The sequence below is a fragment of the Trichogramma pretiosum genome, unplaced genomic scaffold, assembly GCF_000599845.2.
Source record: "Trichogramma pretiosum strain Unisexual culture from Peru unplaced genomic scaffold, Tpre_2.0 scaffold28, whole genome shotgun sequence".
In the NCBI taxonomy this organism is placed as follows: domain Eukaryota; kingdom Metazoa; phylum Arthropoda; class Insecta; order Hymenoptera; family Trichogrammatidae; genus Trichogramma; species Trichogramma pretiosum.
This window is the reverse complement of record NW_019641710.1, coordinates 650,416-674,397: the sequence shown is the minus strand read 5'-3', so window position 1 is coordinate 674,397 and position 23,982 is coordinate 650,416. Positions and strand designations below refer to the sequence as shown.

At 40.7% G+C, this 23,982-nt stretch overlaps 1 protein-coding gene across 4 annotated transcripts; it reads right to left on the bottom strand.

The window, feature by feature from the left end:
- Positions 1-598: 598 nt before the first annotated feature.
- On the bottom strand, positions 599-23,956 carry LOC106658979 (UNC93-like protein). Of its 4 annotated transcripts, none has more exons than XM_023463223.1 (9): positions 23,587-23,956; positions 13,833-14,132; positions 12,363-12,640; positions 8,494-8,915; positions 7,609-7,817; positions 4,070-4,548; positions 3,366-3,498; positions 3,020-3,157; positions 599-2,927 (listed from the first exon to the last, which is right to left on the bottom strand). In XM_023463223.1, exons 3-9 carry the CDS (start codon positions 12,561-12,563, stop codon positions 2,707-2,709), a joined length of 1,803 nt encoding a protein of 600 aa, XP_023318991.1. In that variant the 5' UTR covers positions 12,564-12,640; positions 13,833-14,132; positions 23,587-23,956; the 3' UTR covers positions 599-2,706. The 4 variants fall into 4 exon arrangements, with proteins under 4 accessions (XP_023318991.1, XP_014236700.1, XP_014236701.1 ...); XM_014381214.2 differs by having other exon boundaries at positions 13,833-14,116; XM_014381215.2 differs by lacking the exon at positions 23,587-23,956 and adding an exon at positions 14,360-14,865 and having other exon boundaries at positions 13,833-14,116.
- Positions 23,957-23,982: the final 26 nt, after the last annotated feature.

The following is a 23,982-nucleotide window of genomic DNA, read 5'->3' as shown; positions in this document are numbered from 1 at the left end:
ACCTTGAAGGTAGCTTAGGCTCGTTTAATTATGAATGTTTCTCAAATGCATTATTTTCTTTTATGTTTGATATTTCACCGATTTCTCCCAGACAGCGTACTGCGTGTGGTTACTGCTAAAAAATTAACAATTAAAAGCTTATTATAACATCATCTATTAACTAACACTTCAATCCAGCCACATCATTTGTTTGACTTATGGACATTTAAACAAGTTGAAAATAAATAAAAATTTTATTCAAATTATAATTAACAGTTGTTCATTTAAAATAAAATATTCTCTTGTTTTCATTTGAATCTCTACTAGTTAACATTATTCAATCATTTGATGTTTTATTTTATATTAATACAACGGATAGCTCGTACAACAGTATATGAACCGAGTAATAATGCAAAAAGGTATTCCGAGAACTTAGTGACGCAAGAAGACTTAAAAGTAATATGTAAGAAAGTTCACTGCGATGCATTCTGTAATTTATTGTGTTCAACAAATTTCATACGAAAAATCTCATCTCTTTAGAAATAGCAAATTAAATTCACTTTCAAATTTTAATTTAAATGTTTTAAAATTCATTTTTATATGCAGGTAAAAGGAAATTTCGAAATTAATTTAATTTGTGATTTTAATTTTTTTATTCGCACGTTCAAAAATTTGTTCGAAATTTTAATTAAAACTGAATAAAGTAAATTCTACTATTTTAATGTGATTCCATTACTGAATATTTACCATTAATGAGACTTTGACGTTTATTAGGCACAGGTTTGAAATGTTTGGCAATGATTATAATTTCTTGTAATTTCAATGTGGATTGTATAGTAACTTTCTTATTCGATAAAACTTTACCTCAGATATTTTCATCGTGATATGACATTTTATTAATATTCATATAATATACACAACAGACACATCAATTGATTTTGAAATTTTTTCATTATTTATTTTTCAAATATTTCAGAGTACAACTTTGGCACTTATAAAATAAATAATCATGGCAACTGGTATGTAAATTTTCACAGATTAATAGAAACAAGCGTTTTTTGATAAAATTCACAAAACATAGTTTTCGCAGCAAAGTCAGATTTTATTTATAAAAACTATGACAAATTTCAACTACAAATCTATAAAAATTTTATAATCAACTTACACAAATCTAGAATCCATAGACATACAAAACCATGTAAAAAATGCAGTTAAAATTTTCATAAATAAACATCGAATAGTTTTGAGTTACATTCCATTACTTATATGTAAACACGATTTGAAAGAACCGATAAATAGCGTACTTGGTGCTGAACACAAATCATTGTTTTTATTTAAAAAAAAAAACGGACATAATTTATATCGTATTTTACGCAACTTTAAATATATAATATGTTTTTTTATATTTATGATAAATCTTAATAAACCATGCAAATGCATAAACAGTCTCATTAAACATTTGGCATATATAATTATGTGAAATTCGTTTTTCGAATTCTTTGTACAAGAACTGATTGTTGGAATCAAAGTAATTTCATACAACGTCTTTGTGAATTTTAAACTTTTATGGCATATGCAAAATATTTTCAAAATTTATATCTATGAATATATAGTTTCCACTATGTTTATATGTACATATAATATATAATATATGAGTTTTATTTATTTTTTGTTCATTCGGTAGGTAACAACAAATATATTGTTACGCTTGTAAATGTTTACTTTTTTCTCGTCGATTACAAGTAATTATGACGATCGATGTGAACTTTAGAATTTCCATGTTTGTTCAAGCACGAAGCTAAAACGTTCCATCCAGCTGCGAGGATGCAACATAAGCTTAATCTCGATTCGCTCCCACAAAAAGGTAGGAAATAAAGCACAGGAAATGCTCATTAACGTTAACATTTTTAATTAAACCAGCCGTAGCTTAGTTCTTCATGTTTTTTTTTTTGAGAAAAAGCAACTGTTTGATCGGGGAAAAGAATTATTTGCGTATACAGTAAAACTGTGTATGTTTATGATGTCGATGCGAAAGGTAAAATGTAAATCATACGCGTGGTGAATGGCCAAGCGATAAGGGCGAAACAAAGTAATGTGGATTGGACAAGTAGATAATAGGGGGATAAAGCAAGGAAAAAGTCAATAATAGTGGCTTAAAATGTCCATAACTCAGGAGGACGAGCGTTTCTGAGGATTAGCTGCTGGGTTAGCGAGTGCAACGGCGGCGACGGCACTGTTCGAGCCGTCCTTGTTCTCGGTCGAGGCGTTCCTCGAGACGGTGTAGGAGACGCTCGGCGCCCTGCTGTTTCTCCTCTCAGGGGTGCCGCTCGGCTGCTGCTGGCAATTGACGGTCGCTCGGCTGTTCCTCCTCTCGGGGGTCGTGTTGAGCGTCGTCGGCCTCGCGCAGCTGTCCCGCCGGTCGGTGGCCGTGCGACAGACGAAGACCCGGTGCACGTCGTCGTGGCTCCAGCTGACCCGCTGCTGCTGATGCTGCTGATGATGATGGTGATGCTGGCCCAGGGCGCAGGACCTCGTCGCCGTTACTCCCGCTGCTGCTGATGCTCCCGCTGCCGTGGACGGAACGAGCCCGGCTCAGTCGGCGTGCGAGCCCTTCCTGCGCTGGAGTCGGCGCTGCTGGCGCGTCAGCTCGCCGATGCGCTTGGCGCCGGTGACGATGCCGAGGCCGGGCGGCGTCGAGGCGCTCGTCGTCGTCGTCGCGCAGCTCGGTCACAAGGGGGCCAGGCACTTGCCGCGCTTGGCCAGTCGGATCTCTAGCCAGGCGTACGGGATCACGGACAGGACGAGCATCGCCGCGAGCCCGAGGACGCGCACCCGGGTGCACACGAGGCCGTGGAGGCCCAGGGCCAGACTGAGGCCCAGCCAGCGCCAGAACAGCGACGTCGCCAGGGGCCCTTGCCACGCGTTCCCGTGCAGACCCAGCAGTAGAGCTGCAGAGGACAAATTAGTGCGTCGGCTCACGAAAAGCTCGGCAAAAAGCTCGATCGAGCGATATCGTCGCGTGGATATTATGCATACTCACTGTAGACCAGAGTCTCCCAAATGGCGTTGCAGACGCCCCAGGCTGCGGATATGACGTGGAATAGCGCAGGATCGTCGCTGGCTGGTCTCCAAGCGTTGAGGGCTAGCAGTAGGCAGGAATGGAACGCCAGTCCCACGGCTGCGTAACGTAGCATATACATCATTGAGCATCGCAGCCAGTCGCATTGTGTGTTATTTCGAAATGGAAATTTATTATAAATACGCGACACGTCGTTATTTACGGCCCGTTGCTTATAAACAGCCAAACTACGACTAATTATAATATAAACGAGAAAAGTTTGATTGGTCGCAGAGAGGCGTGCGATAAAATTACTAGATGAGCTTACCGATGACAAAGTATCGCCTGATGTGTTTCATCAGCATAGAGAGGGTAGCCCCGGCTAGAGCTTGCAATAAGCCGAGACTCAGGAAGCTTAGAGCCACTGTTCCGGCGCCTCCGAGAGCACACACTACGTAAGCCTGTGTGGGTGTAGATACATAGTAAATGTTCATGTTTAACAAAACGGATATTGCACGAAACTAATGGCAATTATTCAAGTTTAGCTAAATTGCACCTTTTTTTGTTCCAATTCAGGTAAATATTCTATGCAATACGTTTCAGTAAAAATCGAATCAGATATAATTCTTACTTTCAGAGGCTACTTTACGATGTTTATTAAAAAAAATTTGATAAATCTATAAAAGTTGGAAAATAGAAACTTGAATTGATATCATAACAACGACCGAAACTTTTTCACCTTTAATAGGTTTGGATTGATTCAATTTCAGTTTGTAACGTTGGACGATCGGTTCTAACTATTTAATTAGTTTAGATTTTCAAACTTTTTAACAAGCTAGTTTCTATAACTTTAAGTTGTTCAAAAGAACCAAGAAAATTCAATAAAAGTTTACGTATCATAGATCCCCTGGAACCATTACCGATAAAGCCAAGTGTTTTTTTCATAAATAAACTTCATTTTTAAACTGTTTTTTCTATAATTGTATTGGCTACGATTGAACGAATTCGATGCTAATTAATTGTCCTAAATACCTCGGTAAAATCAGCATAAATAAAACCCTGCTCGAGACCGATGAAAAGTGTAAGCGGGGCCGCCAGTTGCATTTTAGGGTCCTGAAAAGCCACCTTGACGATTTTCAAGAGGCACTGGCCCGTTGAAGCCTCCTGGTGGCCTCCCTGATGGCTCGAGTGCTGAGGCTCCTTCATGCGGCCGTCGAGGAAGGCGCAAGATATGCCGAAGGCCAGCACGGCCAAACCCAGCCAGACGCTCACGATCATGCGCGAGGCTTGCTCGGGCATCACGATGGTCGACGTGTCCTCGTAAAACGTCTGATTGACTTCGTCGACTTCGATGTCCGGGTAATAGGACGTGTCTTCCAGGCAGTAAGCAGCCCCGCACGTCTCTTCGATTTTTATCTCGCTCGACACGCTGTAGCTGCTTCCGGTGCTGCTGTAACCAGGATGCCCCGGCACTGCGGTTATCTTCAGCAGGGCCCATGCTACCAAACAACCTAAGTGAATAATAAAGCAAGCGTCATTTCGAATTTTTATTGCAAGTTTATGGAAAATTTACCAAGCCCATGAATTTAACATGAAATTGGAAATTGGTGCACGAGAACGAGGACACATACACATTTTTAGACTATCATACGAACGGTCAAAGCAGATTAACAATTAGGTTTTTATTATATGATACAAAACAAATAGAACATGGTTTCAAATTATCATGTTTTGTCATGCATAGTAGTTTTTCTTCGAAACTTCATCACTGAGAGTCTAAAGTGAATGAAATGAAGTATAAATGACAATTAAAAATTCATTTAAAATTACAAGCCAAGAGTCGCCTTTGAAGTTGCTATTTTCTGTTTACAATTAAGACGCGTAAATAGTGATCTCGTGGATTTGACGAGAGCAACAACATCACGGCTGTTACAATGGCAATTGGTTTTTTGATGGCTCATTCTTATACTTTATTGTGCCATAAAACTCGGTGAAAGTTCACTTTGTCGAGTTCTCGTTGGGCAAAAAAGCAACGGAAAATGTTACTTTAGCTTCTAAAACATTATTTACTTTTTTCCTTGTAGTGATAGAAAATTTTAGTCACAAAGGCATAAAAGTGAGCGGACGAGCAGTTGCAAGAAAAAATTACACTTTTCTTTCATAATTATTTTATTGTACAATTTAAGAACTCTTTGCCGAAGCGAGGTAAATCTTTACTGTTTTAAAATTTGTATCATACTATAATTTAAAGTATTAATTTCTCAGCGTAAACGATCAAATTATGCGTTATGAAATTTTAACATACAGTGATACGGAAACTATTCACAGCGAAGTTATCTTGGCTGGTATTTTTAGTCTTAAAAATTTGTTAGACCTAATGCTAGGTGTGCTCGTTGATCGTTTTGCAAACAAATACTCAATTCCTACAAAGATGTATTTATTTCTATCTTCTGTATACTCGCAAATTTTCAAGTTTATGGTATGAATTTTTCTTCCTCCAAGTGTAATTTATAAATGTTCAAATGTTTTATTTTAATGTTATGAGGATTATTTTTTATAACGAGGAAAGGATTCACATGAAAATTATTCATTGATATCTATTGAACACTATTTCAATGAAGCTTATTAGTTCTACATCGCGTTTGGAGGCTTCTTTGACAATTCTATTAGGGATTTTAAACATAGAACTTTGTTGCCAGTAGTCGAAAATCAAGTTATTACAAATATAATATTATTAATATTTTATTTCTATTTTTCTTATTTATTACTTTTTCAGAAAGATGTGAGTCGGGTTCAAATAAAAAATTAGTTTTTTTGGAACAATAGTCGAATTAGAAATTACGATGATTGATCCTTAAACTGCAGTGTTCTATTCGACTTTTTACTTTATTTCTTATTTTTCTCATAAAATGTCCTATCTACGCTTTTAAACATATTAACTTAATTTATAAAGACGTTAAATTTCGTTTAAAATTGTTTATATAATATCATAAAATTTTGCTTAATATACAATACTTGTTTTCAAAACTTCATAAATTCTTGAAAGAGTATCTGGCTACCTTTATTAATTTTCTAAATAGTTCAACGATCTCGCGTATAAACAAACAACTCCTATAACTAATTTGTAAAGATCCACTTTGCATGGATAAGACATGCTTCGCCTTTGAGCTTGGCGTTAAACATACATTGACGAAAGCTCGCATGTTGAAGCTCGTAAGTTGCGAAGAGCAAAGTATCTTATGTACCCTCGGTGTATATCCAATGGCCCATCGACGTTTGATGAGATAAATTTGCCTGATTACCTCCTCGTGGCATCGAGCTTTGGACTAAAATCACTGCGATATTTAATATCGAAATTTAAGTGGCAAGGAGTCTGACAAGTGCTCACGAACGACACACAAGTAATTTTTTTTTAATTCTTAAAATAGCAAACATCTTGCTGAAGTATTTTTAAAATGTTGCAAGATATTAGCGAAAAAAATTCGCGAGATTTTTTTTTGCTAGAGTGAGAAGTCGATTTGTTTATTTGACATATAACTCTACTTTTTATAGTCGGGTGTGATTGATTAAATATACTATGGTATACCCTCACAAATGAATACTTTTGCGATAATTTTAAACTTACATGATTTTAAAAGATTAGTTGGATTTTTTTCACAATATTATTCGTAAAGAAAAAATGTAAGAACATGAATAAAAAAGGTTGATGTAACAGTGATTTTAGTTATGTTTTTAAGAATTAGTAAAATCTTTGTCAATCATTCATCATAATCTTTTTGGATATAAAATATTTTTTTTTTGGTGCTGCATGCTCAAAATGGGATGGCAAAATAGGATATTCTTAAAAGTAGTTTCAATTTGAGATGTAAGGAACTCCTATTATCAGTAATTCATAGCAATTACACCATCTTACGCATTCCTTCTTTCATTTAATTCTCTCCATGTAATTTACTTACTGTAGTCATGAATGCATAATTTCGAAAAAAGGTTGAAAAAAAGGAAAGAAAAGAAGACGAGAGAATTATTCGCTTCGATGCTTTTCAATGCAGCCCGACGACACAGAGAGTCGAGATCAATCGCATTACATGAACGTCGTACGTGTGATTGTCGATTGATAAAATTTCATCTGCCCTGGCTCTCTTTTTCACGAGGAAAAAATAGCGTCGGAGCCCGGGCAAAGAAAAATGTCAAGTCTAGAGTAGAGTAGAAGAGAGATAAAGAGAGAGCGAGTGTTAGCAGCGAGAAAAGCGACGGCTTTTTTCGCTCTCTCTCTCTCACTGCGCTCGGCGTAAAAGCTTCACTGCGGCAAAGTTCACATTCCTTCCGACTGTACAGGGAAAATTTGTTTTCTACGTTCCATTATAACATCCGACCAAATCACAAAAGCTCTCGAGGGTCTATATGTACGATATAAATGACGGATCAATACTCGTGTGCGGCAAGCTCGTACATTGTTCATTTCGTCGAACTTTGCTGCAGCTCGCGCTCACTGTCATTCAAATGGAAAACTAAGAGGTGGAATTATCTGCTCGGCATATCGGTGCGATTGATGGTCTCGAAATGGCCCTTACCGAACGCGAGTCCAAGATCCTCGGCCAGCTTGATGCCGCGATTCAGCCGCCTGAGTATGCAGTCGCGCCTCGTCTCGTCCGGGTCCTCGATGTCGGAGCAGACGAGGCCGAGATTCGTCGCCGAGACGTTGACGTGCGACACCCTCGACAGGAAGCTCGGGCTCAGCCACAGGCCCATCAGCGTGTAAGTCGGCAGCAGCAGATACCATCTGAGAACCGACTACAAATCAGAGAACCGCAGCTTGCGCCGCATCGATTTCGCCGCATATTATAAAATAACGATGCGCCATTTGACAGCTGCTTACGCGAAAATCCATTCGATTTTTCGTATCCGACGATCGGCCCTTGATCTATGTTTGAACGAGTAAATGTTGTCACAAACGCTGCACAGGGAATAGTTGACGCGATGCGGTGGCTAAATTTCTGTACGCGATATTTTCGCGTCATCGACCGGTGTAAACGAGGAATATTTCATTACACGATAAAATTGCATCGTGTGCGCTTACGGGCAGATCCGCAAACGTCACCTACACCCATGGCGAAAGCTTTTATTTTTACCAATTGAAAAACTTTTCTGCTTCGCTAGTGGAAAACATATTTCAATTATACAGTTGGCTCAAATCAAAGCAACCCGTATAAAAGTTTGCTTCATGGGTTTAGTCTAGATGCTCGGGGCAAAGGGACGCTCGTAATTTCCGGTAATGGCTTGGCACTTTTGCCGATTCTTCCAAATCGATTAGCAAAATAAATTAACCGAGTAGTGCACGAGCCATAAGCCAATCGTTTCAAATGAAAAAGAAAACTTTATTTGCCAAACTTTTTAATCCAAATCTCAAATGGTATTTAAATTCATTAAAAAAAAAAAAAAAATTGGGCGATAATTACCTGGGAAAAATGTGAACCGCCACGAAAGCGATGGTGATGAGATGGCCCAGTATCAAGCTGAGATTCGTGCCGAGCTTGTTGATGACGAGGGGCGAGAAGCAGCTGGCCAGGCTGGCCACGGCGAACATGAGGGCCAGCAGCACCGGGCCGAATCTCGGCTCGAAGGCCCCGAGGCCGGCTTGGAGCGGCAGCAGCGGCATCGTGGCGGCGCTCCAGCTCGCGTGGCCCAGCAGCACCGCCGTGCAGTGGCGCAGCACGGCCTTCTTGGGCGGCCTCGGGCCCGCCGGGGCGTTGCGCACTGCCGTGATGAGGCGTCGCACCGACGAGGCGCCCTGCGACGAAGACATGGAGTCGCGCCGACGCCACGACAGGGCCGACGCCCGGGCCGAGCGACACGAGATCGGCGAGTACGTCGCCATGTGCTGTGAATTCGTCAACGATCGACAATTACAATCTCCGCTTCAGCTGAATTAACTATTTCTTTTCTCAGTTGTTTGAAACAATATCGCTATAAGACGTTAGCAGATTATTTATTGATTGTGATTCTACTTCGTTTACGCTCGTATAATTATAGGAAATTTAATAGAATGCGGATCATCTTTGTCAATGCACGCGATACAGAGTTTGGAACGAGAATAATTATAATATAGTCGCTCTTTTTGTTCTTAACCATGAAGCGTGTCAAGCAGAGATATTTAGCATGTAAAAACTGTCGGATAAGTATACCCCTTTGCAATTCGCAGCTCGTATTGCGATATGCAATTAGACCTCGAACAGAGAATTAAAAATATTGGAAACAGATTTTGATCTGTGCGGCACAGCGAGCGCGTGGAGAATAAATTAAATCTTTTATAACTCGGTACTCATGTAAATTTTTCAACGAGCGAATCCTTAATTAAAACGTTTGCGTTTTTTCTGGCTTCGTCTTCTTTATAACGATGATTAATTGCGTACACATAATACTACTGTACACGATTGATTCGTCAATTACGCAGTCGCTGTATGGAAACAACCAGCAGTTTTCGAACAAGCAAGTCCAAAGTGCTATTGTATTTTTATACTTGTAAAAAATATGAACGAAGGTAAAAAATGGTCTGTTCAAAACTTATTTGGAACTTTTTTTTACTCTTACATTGGTGCAGTAACGTTTTCATCTCTCTCTTTCTCACTTTTAGCCAGTTGAAAAGAAATCCAAAGTATAGCATACAGTGACAATGAATTTATGGCCTTTGACTGTTCTTTCTCGCAGGTGTGCGACTATATGTGTTTTACTTCTTCATCTAAGAATTTCTGTTATAGGTTCGAAATCAACATTTTCAAATTTTTGTTTCACATAAATTCCATTTATATATTTCGTAAAGTAGAACAATTTTGTGACTCAATCTCGATCTTAAAACGTTATTGAGATTTTTCATGGCTATTTCTAAGAAGATTTATATTTCTTCTAATTTGTTATTAGAATTATTTACGTGTTTCTTACTTGAAGTGAATATTGTTTTGCACTATCACACACAATATACACGGTACTACAATATTGCAGTTTTTAAGACGCTTAAAATATAAACTATTCCTGCCTTTTTTCACGAAAATCTCTTGTTGTGGTCTATACAATCTGTTTAGTCTGAGGTTATATTACGCTGATAGTGAACTAAACTACTTGAAATGCAGCGCGGCATAACTTATTTTTCACATTATATGCTCGAGACTAGTTGAGTCGATCATCTAAACAATAATGTAAACAATTCGCATGACACAAAGTGAGATATGACCCTTTGGAACGCGTTGATCGACGCTTGATGTAACTTTGTTATTGAATATCAAGAGAGAAATATTATAGGTACGCTCTCATTTTTTTTGTTCGAGCTACTTTCGGTACTAGAAAAAAAGACGATTCCGGAATCTTTTCGGAGTAAGCAGTCGAGCAACATTTTTGACAAATTTTGCACTAGAATTTATCGTTTTGAGATTAGGAGGATGTTTTATTTCATTATCGCATTTTATAAATACAAATAGAAATTGAGGTTCTTTTAGGAGAAAGCTCTTTACCAATGCATTGGCAGCTGTTTTTTTTCTGTATCTCTGCCTCTTTCTCTCTATCTCTATCTCTTCCACATAATACGCGCGCAGAAGTCACATTATATGCATAGGTGCACGTGCGGCGATTATCGATTTGATGGTACGTATTTCTGATCGCATGGATGACCGAGCCAGATGAAAAGAAGATAATGCAAGGAGTCTCGAGAGCGAGAGGTAGATAGCGAAAGAGAGAAAATTTCTTTGTGTAAAGAGTCCTTTGGAGCTTGCTCATTTGGTATTAATAGCCGCACGCTCTCGGTCGACATGTCTGCGAGCATCGCGAGGCAGATACAGGGAGCTTTGCTCGGTAACGGATGCATAATCATTTTTACACAATTCGCAAAATTTACACCGCATTTCGTCTGTTTTCTGGTGAAAATTCAGACGTCTTGTTTTCGGATTTTCTTCCGAACGAGTCGCGATCACATCGACAAAAAGCAAGCATGAGCAATTTTCAGACTGATGCCGAAGTATAATACTCGTAAATGAATTACGTGTCGCAGACGCACACGTATACACATACCGACACTCATTGCACGCATTGCATTTTCATCTAGTCGCGAGCGAGAATGGCCGAGATGTAGCTTTTTTTTGTCCGAAACTCGAAATTATCGAGTTTAAAGTTTTGCCGCTTCAAAGCGACATAAAATAGACTTTGTCGAAAGTTTCTCGGTCGCGGCGACGTGGGTGCGTTTCAAAGGATAAGCCTCGACATAATCCGAGTGTAAAGGAAAAAAAAATTAGGTCCGCAAAGTCGAAGGACAATTTCGTTAAATTTATCGCACCCGCGTCCGAACCGCAGATGTAAAGCGAGCAGAAATTCGTAATTCGAAAGGCGCGCGTATATATACATGAGCTGCAAGCTCGCAGAGGCGCCGTAATTAAACTTGGCTGCATTTTTACGCGCGTCGTGTGTAGCGAAATAAAAAGTCTTTACTGCTCGGGAATAGATGGAGAGTCGCGAGGTGGGCTTTTTTCACTCTCTACACCAGCACCAGTGCCGAAACAGCTGCGGGACTTTATGAATTTAAAATGCTGGACTTTGCAGAGCAGCTACGTGCACGAAGTAAAGCTCGACGCATCTATCGGCGCGGATCCTGTTTTATTCGAAACGAGCTGCAACGGCGTATAGAGAGCCTCGAGTACATAACATATTGGATTTCGATACTACAGCAGAAGTTGTGCAAATAACTACGTCAACGGTCGCGTTGGCGGTTTACGTATACGTATATAGGGGCACGTGCGCGCGCGTATGACGCGGGGCTGAGCTTCGCGACGTGCAAAAGCTCCATGGCAGCTTGGAATGGCAGTAGCAGCAGCTCAAGTGCGCTGAACTATAGGTGCTTCGCGCACTCGATCGCAATTGCTCGCAGAGCCGAGAAACCGAAAGACTGGCGCGCGTTGAATATTGCACTAGGCCAGGCACACACGCACAATCGTACAGCTGCAGGATGTGTAGCAGCGATGTACACGATGCAGGAGCTGCAGCGGCTGCGCCCGAGAATTGCGAATGCGTGCGGCAAAGTCGCGAGGGAATTTACACGCCTACGCATACGTATCTCGTGTACAACGATACGGGCGAGGCGGCCCGAAGCGTATAGTAAATACGCTCGTCAATCGGCAACCGAATCACGTATCACTACCTCTATCCCCGGTACATTTCCGCGCTTTTTCGTCTGCCTTCGGAGCAGCAGCTGCTATATACTGCTGTGCGCTTAAACACGAACCCAAAGGACGACGACGCATCGTGTGTATTAATTCGTTCATTTATAAAGAGTAGCTGGATAATATACCTCGAGCATGGCGTCGTGATCGCAGATCTGACCGGCGTGATGATGATGTCCGCTGCTGCGCGCCCTTTTCTGCGAGTGCGCCAGAGGCTGAGGCTGAGCTGGTAGTCTTATCGGGCCGTAGCCGCACAGTGGCGCTGGCCTGTGCACCGGGCTGGATAATTTCTCGCGCGATAACTCGTGCAAATTTGGCAGGGAGCCCATTTTTCAAGCCAAGCTCGCTGCTGCTGCTCCGTCGATTCAAGCGGACGACTGATCGGCTGCGCTCCTCCTTGTATATCCTGCACAGAATAAATCATATCGACAAATGTATCGGCTGAAAATAACATATAGCGCATATCCGACTCTTGCTCTCGGTGTGCGACCTTCGTACGACATTGGCCACTCGTTAGGCGCGCGTCCGATGCTCGAGTCCCTATCGGCGCTCGGCTACATTTCTCAAAATACAACTTACATATAGTAGAGAATCGAGGTATATAGAGAGCGAGAGAAGAGCCGTACGAGTCGAGGGTCACGCGCCCATATACGAGCACGTGTATATAACACGTCGTATCGGCAACGTATACACGGCAGCGTGTACAGCTTCTCTAATAGCGCGCGCGATTCCTACATAATGTAACTTTCAAGGCTCCCCTTTTTTTCTAATCCAGGCTAGTTCTTCGTTGTTTCATTACGAACTGCAACGTACGAAACACGACTCGAGAAGTCGATAAACGCGTAATTGGGCCGATTCGATAATTATACCGACTCGTGCTGCTGCGGCTACATAATACTGATCCTGCGAATCGTCGCAGGAGCTTTTTTACTACGTTCATAATTGTATTTATGCTTTTTCCTTGTCAGCCGCTCGAGCCAGTATAAGTAGAGTGCACAGCAACAGCAGCCCCCTTTGAGAGTGAGAGAAATGTTCATTCCGTCGCTCTCTTGGCAGAAATATCCTCTCTCTCTTCTCTCTACTCTGCCCCGACCGAGTGAGAGGCGAGCCTGTGTGTGTGTGTGTGTGTGTGTGTGTGTGCAAGTGCGAGCTTGTTGTTGGCTCTCGGCGCAGCGGACCTCGCCTCTTGTTGCTCTCTGCAAAGGGCGTGTGTGCGAGTCTACGTTATACGTACATCACACAAACATATATATATAGGAAAATCGATTTTGCGCTCCGTTCCGTGGGTATATATATCCGAGTCTTTGTGTGTTTGTGTGTGTTGCTTATAATATACACCAGAGATACTATCTCGAGATGTATATGGATACGTATTTTGTATTCTAGTCGCGTATCTCGGCTACGGGTGAGCTTGCAAAATGTATAATACAGCGAATAAATATAAGGACGGTCCGCGCGGCCGCTGCTGCTAAGCTCTAGCTATGAACGCGTATCGCGGTCCATTTTCTCCCTCTAAATTATCGCGCGCGTGTGGATCTGGCCAGCAAAAAATGTTGCCCCCTTAAATTTTGTACCTCTTAAATTTTTCGCTACTTTACCTTGTTTTGCGCAGCGAGTCTATCAAGCTCGACGGATATTTATGAAGCCTTTCCAATATCTCGCGCTTCTATCTGGTCGAAGCGATCGGCGTCGAACGGATGACCAAGCAGTTGTAAATATACACCTCGGCAGATCACTCCGCGGCGCTATCTCGTGTGCTCAGCCGAATCTCTTGGGCTGGCGAGCCCAGCCGCAAAGCCCCGCATAGCCGAGAACCGAGTAGTCGCGACGCCTACAGTCGTTGTCGTCTGCTGCCATTTTTCTAGTCCTCTCGACACTGTACCTGTTGACACGATCATCTGTTGTCTAAATTAATCCAATTTATAAAGAGTATTAAAGAAAATTAAAACATAAAAACATTAAAAACTAAGTAGGCCAATGTTGTTATTTTTTTTTTACTTTATTTATTTGAATCACATAGACTCGATAACATCATACTTCCATCATTAATGGTCTTAAAGTTTCTTTTGACATTTTTCAACCCCGAAAGGTCCTTTTCAATTACATTAGTCAATATGGTTATTACATTTTTTGTACCGTCGTCATGATTTCGTCTTGTAGTCGCCAAGTAAATATGATATAGATCTTGGTTCATTAACCGATCGATGATCATTTGACATATTTCAATTGGAAGCTGATGGTGTATCAATTCCCAGAAAGAATATCCAGCGACGGAAAGATCCTCTTTACGTTATCTCGCTAAGATGCACAGCACATGTCTCTGGGATCATGAACTTGGTCCATTTGGGCATGAACTGAAAGTAGCTCGTGCATCTGATTTGTTCTTGAGCCTCCTAGGGTCGCAATTGAATCAGGTCGTCAAGCGCCAGACTCGGACTTATCATTTTACGTCTTTTCTCCTCTTCCATGAACTTCTCGTCGTCGTACCAACATTTTTCAAAATCCGCCGACTTCTCGAAAAATCCATAATCGGCAAAAAGTTTCATGATGTACAGAACACGTCGCTTTGGTTCAGTTCGTATTCTCTCTTCTCGAGACGTTCAACGACGGCTAAAGCCTTGGATACGTGTAAAAATCTCTGTTCAAAGCTAAAATTCGGAACTTGCTTAAGCCTATCAAAGTAATCCTCAGTGGGAAAAACAAAGTTGGACAGATCGGCACCACGATTCAGGAGTACATTGACCACATCCTGCAAGCCTAGTTCGCCACGGCCTATTGCAGTGGCGTTCGGCCCTTCTTATCTTTGGCATCAACTTGCACCGTCTGATTCAATTCGTCATTGATCTTGAAGAATAGATCCATCAAGTCGTCATTTAGGTATCTCTTGGAAATGCCATGTCCACGTTGCCTCGATTCGGACCGCTCCGCCTCTCAGCAGTGGCTCGAGCAACTCTTAGCAACCGTTTGCCAGAGCCAAGAGCCACGGCAAGTCACCCGTTTCTTGCCAAATGGTATTGGGATCCTGTCCAGCCTCGAGGAATCCATCGACTACGCCCGCGAGGCCGAACTTCAAGGCCACTTGAAAATGTGTGTACTCATCTTCATAATCGTAGTTCGCGTCGTACCTGTTGTAAATTTTGAACAGTTCGCCGACGAGGACGTTGAGATCACTTATAGATCACGCTTGATGTATCGGCGTGAGGTAATTTGAAATTATCTTGTTGTCCTCATCTACCTCGGGCTCGTCTCTGTCGTTGGTCTCGGCCACAGCCATATGCAAACAGGCTGCATAGCGTTGAACAACTTTTCAATCGATTCAGCCGCTAAGTCGCTGCTGCGCCTGTAAATTCCATAGTGTCTACTTTCTTTGGCCGTTTACTGGACCGAAATTTCATCGAGCTTGGCGTAGAAAAGATTGATTGATTTTTGAATATACCTACGCGTATATACATAAAACCGCCAAAGCTCCCACGGCATTCGTCACTTAAGACCTTCGAGAAATATCGAGGATTACGTGAAATATTCAAAAGAACTACCTAAGCCCGTTGAATCATATTTTTAAAGCTCGAATAATCGTTTGAAATAACATCGCCAGACTCGAAGAGAACCACGCATTCGTGAATTTTCATGTATGTATGTTTTCTCGATATTCCACCCATCTAGTACCGCATTCACATCAGGAAATCCAAATATAAATTATTATTCGGTTAAAATTTTACTTCCTTTGCAAAGAGTGAACGTAAATAAAGTTTTCTGTTTTTGATTCATACTTTTTATTAGAACTTTGAAGTAGCCGACTGGTTTTTAGTATATTTAAAATTTTAATCCCAGACTTTTATATAATACTCTTAACGAAAGTTTGAGAAGGTTTTACATATTTTTTTAACATGCATTTTTAAAAATATTTCCCATTAAATAAATTAAATTCACGAATGCTTGATAAACGTAAGTTTACAAAAGTTACAAACATTTCACCATTCGACGTCGGTTATGAAATGTTTATCTTTATGGATTTGAAAATTTTGAACTAGCTTTGCAATTTCTCAATAAAGTAATTATAATTCTTTTCCAAGTGCCTCAAAAGTGTCGAATGATTGGATGAATAATCTTGGCAATTTACTATAAACGTGAGTGGCAGACTTGTAGTGGTAAAATGTTCAACTATAATACTCTGGTTTATGAAGTTTAGTTTAACGCGCGACGGGGTGTTTCGCAGTAGTTGTGATATCCTCATTTACACCCTCGCGCACACACATACCTATAGGTGCGCTCGCACAAAGACGAAGACGCTAGTCGGTAAAGTGGAGCTAGCTTTTGTGCAGTGGGAATAATTCAGAATTTCATAAATTCATAAACGGGAGGAATCTGTTGTTTCATTGCTTTGTAATGTAATATAAAGTTTTAGTTTTCGGACATTTGAATCGGACGCAAAGTAATGCGACGTGAACTATTTTAAATAAAATAATTAACACGCTGTGAAAATGATTCGATAATGAGTTTTCTCACGATTCAAAATATCAATTATCCTTATTTGCTGGTATTCATAATTAAGTAGTGAACTTCAATAACTTTCCGTATTTGGTAGTGTGAAGTCACTAATGTAAATTATTTGTAAATATAATAATGTACTACACGTATACAAGATAATTGTGTTTAAAATTGAAAATCCGCTTACAAAATACGGAAATATAATTTTTTAGGTCCCCCATGAACCATCGAGGACATTAAATATTAGCGAGCAATGATTTTTATTTTTGATAAAAACGGATTTTATTAGGTAGAATTTATAATTATTTACCGTCATTTTTTCGATAAATCATCATTCGAATCGTATTCCATATACTAAATATTGTTAAAAATTTGAGATTTAATGCGTCCAGTACGAATCGTCGATGAAAAAACTCGATACACAGTTTTCAATGCTCTTGTGTAGATGCAATAATGTTAAAATCTCCTCGAGCGAGCATCATCTATACACAGCCTGTGCAAACAGTGAGAATCAACAGAGCTGCTGCTACGGGTTGCTAATAAAAAATGAAACATTAATTTTCTCGTCGCCAATTAACGCACCAACTGCAGCGTACAATATATGTGCTGGCCGGGTTTTAGCGATTGCTGCAGCAAGTTCTCGATCAAGGACTTCACTCCGAGAGTCAGTATATATGTTCAGGTACATATGGCGATTCCGCAAGTAAAATTTCTATTTCTATTTTTCTAAATTTAAAAAAAAAGTTTCCATTTTGAATTTTTATTTCACGAAATTGTTTAAAAAATTAGTTCAAACAATTCTGGGTACGTTTTTAGGCCAAATATTCTAAGACAAATGTTACTAGAAGAGCCACTACTAATTGGGCTTGGAATGTTGAGATATATTTCACAACGCAAGATCATCGATTTTCCCAGATAAATAAACACGCTCTCGATCACACACTATTTTAGGAGCGAAGTTCGCTGTTGTTTGCCGCGTTTCTTTAATACTCGCACCAACACTGATTGGTTTTTGTCATCGATCCGCCAGATATACTTTTTAGTATTCCTATACATGGATATGAAAATCGATTTCAATTTATCAACTTGTTCGTCGTGGACAAACTTTACTAATTTATTTCGAAAGAGTCCTATAATATTTGGAAAAGTTTTTACAACGCCGTCAAGTCGCGTTCGCATGAATAATTCAAGACGAGAAAGAATTAAAATTTGTAATTCGTCGTCGATAATATTGAGGTCCGGTCGCGAGCGCACAGAATTTTTTTTCTACGAGAAAATGTAAAGAGCAAATTTAAAATCCTCTCTACGAGCTTTTGAATACTGCTAGCAACAATTCGTTTTTCTTTTTTTTCCTGTCTGTGCGCAAGCGAATCGTTCAATGCGGCTAATAACTTTTCTTTCATTTTTTTCCAGCATCCACTGCAGCAGGAAAATCAATTAAAGTAAAGCAATACGGCTGTTTTGCGTAATATGCCACGCTCTGCAGACACAGAGGTGGATTTTTAAATGAAATATAGCGTCGCATTTCGCGAATAAAATATAATCACCGTGGCAGACGCAGTTGAAAATGTGTAAAACAAGAGCTAAAATGTCGTTGTTCTTTGTTGATTTTGCTCGTTTTTCGTGTCACCGAATATATATACGACTCGTAAAACGACTCGATGTAAACTACACGTGGACGCGTGGAGTGGAGCGATACTGTAGGAACTGCAGTTGCTGCTGCTGCTGCTGCTACTGTACAGACAAAAAAACACGACAATAAACAATTATTCAGTGCATTGTCTTAGGACGCGGTAGAGGAGCACTTCTGCGATTGTATATAGCCTTAATAAAGCGAGGCAACGACTCTTCTTAGCTCGAATATATTATCGTCAAAAATTACAGCTTGACTTTTACGATTATTCGCGGAAGCTTGCAATAGCATTACTTGGCGAGCTCAATTATTCATTACGGCGCGATTACGAATTCATGTAATAAATGCGTACACCTCTTCTCGCGCGCGTTCCAACTGCACAGCGATGAATATATATTTTGTAAAATTATCATCATTGTTAAACAGCTTCCGTGCAAAAAAGTCGGCCGTATATCGTCGCGTTTATTCTCTCTCCGTGCGTCTATTTGCTATATTGGCTGCTACGTGGATTTACGCGTGCAGATATGTACATCGTTTGTGTGTACGTGTGTGAGTAGGAACAAACGTGACTGCCACGTGCAGCATGTGTTTGACAATTTAGCTTGAAAATGCAGCGCGAGGACTGGGGCACGCCCGCGTCCGCGAGTGCGAGCTCGCTGTCGTCGATGTCAGCGCGATTCCTCCTCTCTCCCTCTCTCACTCTCTATGCATACGACCAGATAATTCCCGATAGTCGACGAGAGCTCGGACTATGAACTTTTTTTTTATTATCTTTATTCGAGTGCTGGACAAATGTGTAGCCAGGCTGGGCGGGAGGCAGTTTAATCGCTCGACCGCTGCCACGTAGCAACGCGTTCTCTGTTTATTTTCATTTCCAAGCGTGCTCGCGGCTTTGATCAGCTCTTGCTCGCTGGGCGACTAATTACAGCCAATCATTACCGATGTACTCGCGCGGCTTCCACCTCATAGTTTCGATTTATTCATCGCTCCGACTCAGATTTACCTTTTTTTTCTTCCTTCCTTCCTTTTCCTTTTATTTCTCGTAGCTGGCACTGTGGAAATTGTAATTTTCCCTTCAATAAGCGAGTGCCTTAGTTTTTACCCGCGAATGAAATTTGAAAGTGGCGTCGTAAAATGAAATAGCCCGAGTGCGAATGCACATACGCGGCTGTTTGTATGCAGATCTCGCTTATATAAAAGCGATGCACCGTATTATTTTACGGGTTTGCGAGTTTCTACGCTTGCGTGTTATATGTATGAGTATCGCGACACCCACGAAATATCATCCACTTTTTAAGGGAGAAACATTTATGTATACATGAAAACATTTATAATGCCTGTATATTTTATATCTCAAGGCTTAAATATATAATTATATGTATTCGTTCTTTGATGTCATATATTTTGTACATATATTTTTCAAACTTTCGCGCATGAATAGCAAAAAATAATTTTATCAACTGAAAAACTTCTTTTTTTCAAATGCAACTTGCAGCTCGTGCCAGCTCTCACACCCAAAAGTATGCATGCACGAGTGTATGCGTGTTCCATTCATTTTTTTCGCTCTCCCTCTCTTTTTCATGTACATTTTTTATACCGTATGAATTTAAAATTCGTCTGAATGAGATGTGCAGACTGAATTGGCTAATGAGATTCTCCTCTCTTTCTCCTTTTGACTTATGCCAACCGATCTATGAATAGTGTACCAAATTTCAGCCTCGAAACTTTGCGCTCGAAAAGCTTCCACTACTAGATGATATGTCGAGATTCAAACCGTGCGTACTACTCGTTTAATTTTCCTTTTGTGCAGTTTGAATATAATTTGAAATTCGCATGACTACTTGCATAGGTTTCGTTTTAAAGCGATTCCCGAATAATCCTTTAATAAAGCGAACAGACTCGATTCATACGGCAAATCTGTTTGCTTATAATATAGACGAATTTATGCATAGACTGATATATGAATTAATTCAAACCTGAGATGAGTTAATCATGTTAATAAATTAATTTAATTAGGATATAACCGGATTCTCGGCTGCTGAAAGAAAAAAAATCTTACGGAAATTTTTTCTCGCGTGAGTAACGCACACATTCACAGAGCTTACGTTTATATAAACCCTTAAAAAATTCCAATGCGATGCACGTCGGAGACGAGAAAGAAAAATTTCGCCGTAAAATTACGTTTCATTTCATTTGGCGGCTCCGTGTTATGGTACTTGAAATCCTCATCATATTGCTCATTAAAATCCTATTATCTTAGCTTTATTACTATTTCGCAATTTAATAATGAAGTTTCGCTGTGACACGCTGCGGCATGCACAAAGCTCATTAATTTTCGGAATCATCGTGAAATATAAACTTTATTATTTAACCAACTTTATTGTATCGTTTGATACAAATATACGCACTGGCATTGTTCAGGAATGAATTGAGATTATTTTTAACGAGCGCAAAACAAATCGCATATGAAAATTGAATTCGAAATTTTTGCCTCGCGGGCAAGGATGTAATTCAATTCTTCGGAGCTGAGAGCGATAAGAGGGCACATTGTGAGGTCGGAAAATTTTTCAGTATATCAATCAATAATGCATCCTGAACGCTCGCATATAGCGCATAAAATTTCGTCGACGAGATATAACAAGCTCGAAAAATTCGATTAGCTGTACGCGTTGCATTCATCTTTTTTCCTGAGATTTGCATTTTTATTAGCTCCCGCCGCTGTACAAGGCGCGAGCGAAAAGTAGCAGACGACGGGGGGAGCGACGACGACGGCAGCGGCACATAAGGGTTTAGATTTTCATGAGCATACGTGTAAAAAGTGAAAAAGAAGAAAGAAAAAACTTACGTATACGATTGCATTTCGCTCTTTTGAGTCATGAATTTTGAATCGAGAGGGGTGCCTTATGTAATAGACGCGCGCAGCTCGTCGAGTCTAAAGGAAAAACAAGGTAAATTGTGAAACACGAGAGTGAAGTGCACTGCCTGCGCCACTCGTAGGTTACTTTATTTATTAAAAGTGCGCGACTTAACGCGTACACGTATTTATACGAGCTGGAAAGTCGCAGGCAAACGACGACGCATTTGCCAATTGAAAATAATTCAGCGAGTCTGGAGAAGTGCAGGGGCGTAAGTACTATACATACGGCTCTCTATTTGCTCGAGAGATTACGCGTTGTTTCGCGTTTAATTATTGGACAAATCTTGCCGGGGCAAAGCTCGGGGATTCATTTGTTTTCCCACGCGCGCGTCTCTCGCAAGCTCGCAAGCCGCTATCGCGTCGCTTGGCCGTCGATCGCGGCGAACGATTATAAATTAATCGATAAAGCCCGAGCCTCGAACTATTACCGAGCGCCCGATTGACTCGTGCTATGCGTCGGCGTTACAACGCGCGCGCGCGGGGGGGCTTTTTGATTTTAACCGGGAACAGCTGGAACGTATATGTTGTACGTAGGCGGCAGCTGCGGGCTTTTTCCATCTCGGACACGCCAATCGAATTTCGAGTCGCGCCGGGCAGCTATCGCGTGCGCTCAACTTATAAACCGTCACTGCCAGCCAGCCAGCAAATCAATCGCGTGATTAAAACGTATTCGCTGCCGCTTCAATGGAAACTTCAATGCAAGACTTAATAACTGCGAGCATAATGCGTCGTTAGGGCCGTTTTGATTTTATGAACAGTCTGCTATTACTTCTCTGCGTGTTCGCAAACTCTGTTACGCCGTACTTTCAACTTACTGTGATGTAAAGTCGGAGTATTTGATTTATGCGAAAATTGATAACTCGCGCGGCAGCTTGCCATTTTTCGAATTTCGCGTAAACTTTACGATCCGTGTAAAATAACGCTCAATAGCAGTAATTAAAATATTTCAGTTGACTTAATTCAGAAGTTTGCAGATCTCATTGGTAATTTCTGTTATTTTTCCTCGATAAAAAAAAAAAAAAAACTAAAAAAAGTGATCCTGTGGAAATTAGACCAAACCGCGAATGGAAATATCTATATTTACATTGACTTTGTTACCTTTCGACAGCTAGTTACCATACTTTTCTCTCGAAACTAGCATATTTAAGGAAACGTGACGAAAAGCTCAGAAGTATCCTGAATTGCCGATGGAGAAAAAATTTCTTTTCTCGAACGAGCAGAATTTTTCAATGTACCACCTACCCAACGTAAGATAATGAGCTATTGAAACGATGAGCAGAAGTTGGCTGAAAATGCTCGAGAAAAATTTCTTGGAAAATTATCATACCATCTACCATAAAATATCGGACTTATTGAAATAGCAATTGGCAGAGAATGGACTTGAGCAGTTGAGAAAAGTTTTTAAATTTAATAATGAAGCGTGAAATCCCGTGAAAGAATGAAAGTTCGCAAAGCTGAGGGGTATATTCTAAAACTAGTTTTAATACCTTTAAAAATTTGATTCGTCTACGTGTGGGTATAATGAACATTAAAATTTATTGCAGAGCAGGAAAGAACGAAATTTTATCCTACGAATGATTTATACCTGGATTTTTTTAAGTTAGCTAATAATAATTTAAAGCGGGCGAGGAAGACTGAGTAAATGAAAGATCCATACGCGGAGCTTAATTTATCTTCAAATCAAAAGCGTAAACGATGGGAATTTTGATTTACCGTACGAAGGATGGAAAGTAAAAAGTCAATCTCGAAACTACCGGAAATCGAGACCGTGTCCGCGATCGTGAATTTATCCCTCGCAGTCGGAGTTCAGCCTTTGCTATCGTCCATCTATTACTGATTTCTAATTTTAATTGCGCTCTATGAAAATTAGCGAACCGCAAGTTCGTGAGCTTGGATTTTTGCAAGGAAGTCATGAATAAGTGAAGTAGTTCGTCCACCGAGTTCCAGAAGCGAAATCGATTTTTATATAAAAGTATCACAACAAGCAACACGCATACGTACGCTAGAAAAAAATATATGTTACCGCTGCAGTAGCTCATATTGCGGGGTGAGTAGTAGTTGTAAGATAAATAAAAGCGCGTGTTTGTGTATACATTTTGCGTTGCGTAAACAAACATCGGACACGGATGTATTTATTAATATTTAGGTCGGGAATCGCGACTAGGATCGCCGCTTACGCTGTCAACATGAAAAGCGCAGAGATAAGAAAAAAGAGCCCAGTGAGTCTGGCTCGGTCACACCGACACGAGCTCACATATGTACGTCGACATACTCGTAGGCATGTAATTTACGTGCTTCTCGCTCGCGTACTTACTTAGCGGTCATATCGAGGCCTCGGAGCTTTTGGCTGTCTCTGCTCGTCCGTCACAGGATCATTATTCGGGGGGCCTACTCGTCGCACTGCACACGAGTCAAAAGTCGAGAAACGGACACAGAGACTCGGCATAGACACGCACATGCACTGGTGGCACAAGTTGGCAGTACATCGGGGCTTTAATGTACTACTGTATACGAGAGCGAGAGAGCTTGGCGTGAGTCTGTGGCGCGCGACGCGACGCCACCACGACGCGTATCGTATAATAGTATCTCGACAATAGCACGCGGTCGTCGGCACAAATATCACTGGCGAGCGAGCGAGGGTGTCTCTGCAACGACTGAGAGCCGAGAGAAGACCATCGAGCCTCTATTCGTTGCCTCTCTGCCGAGGGTG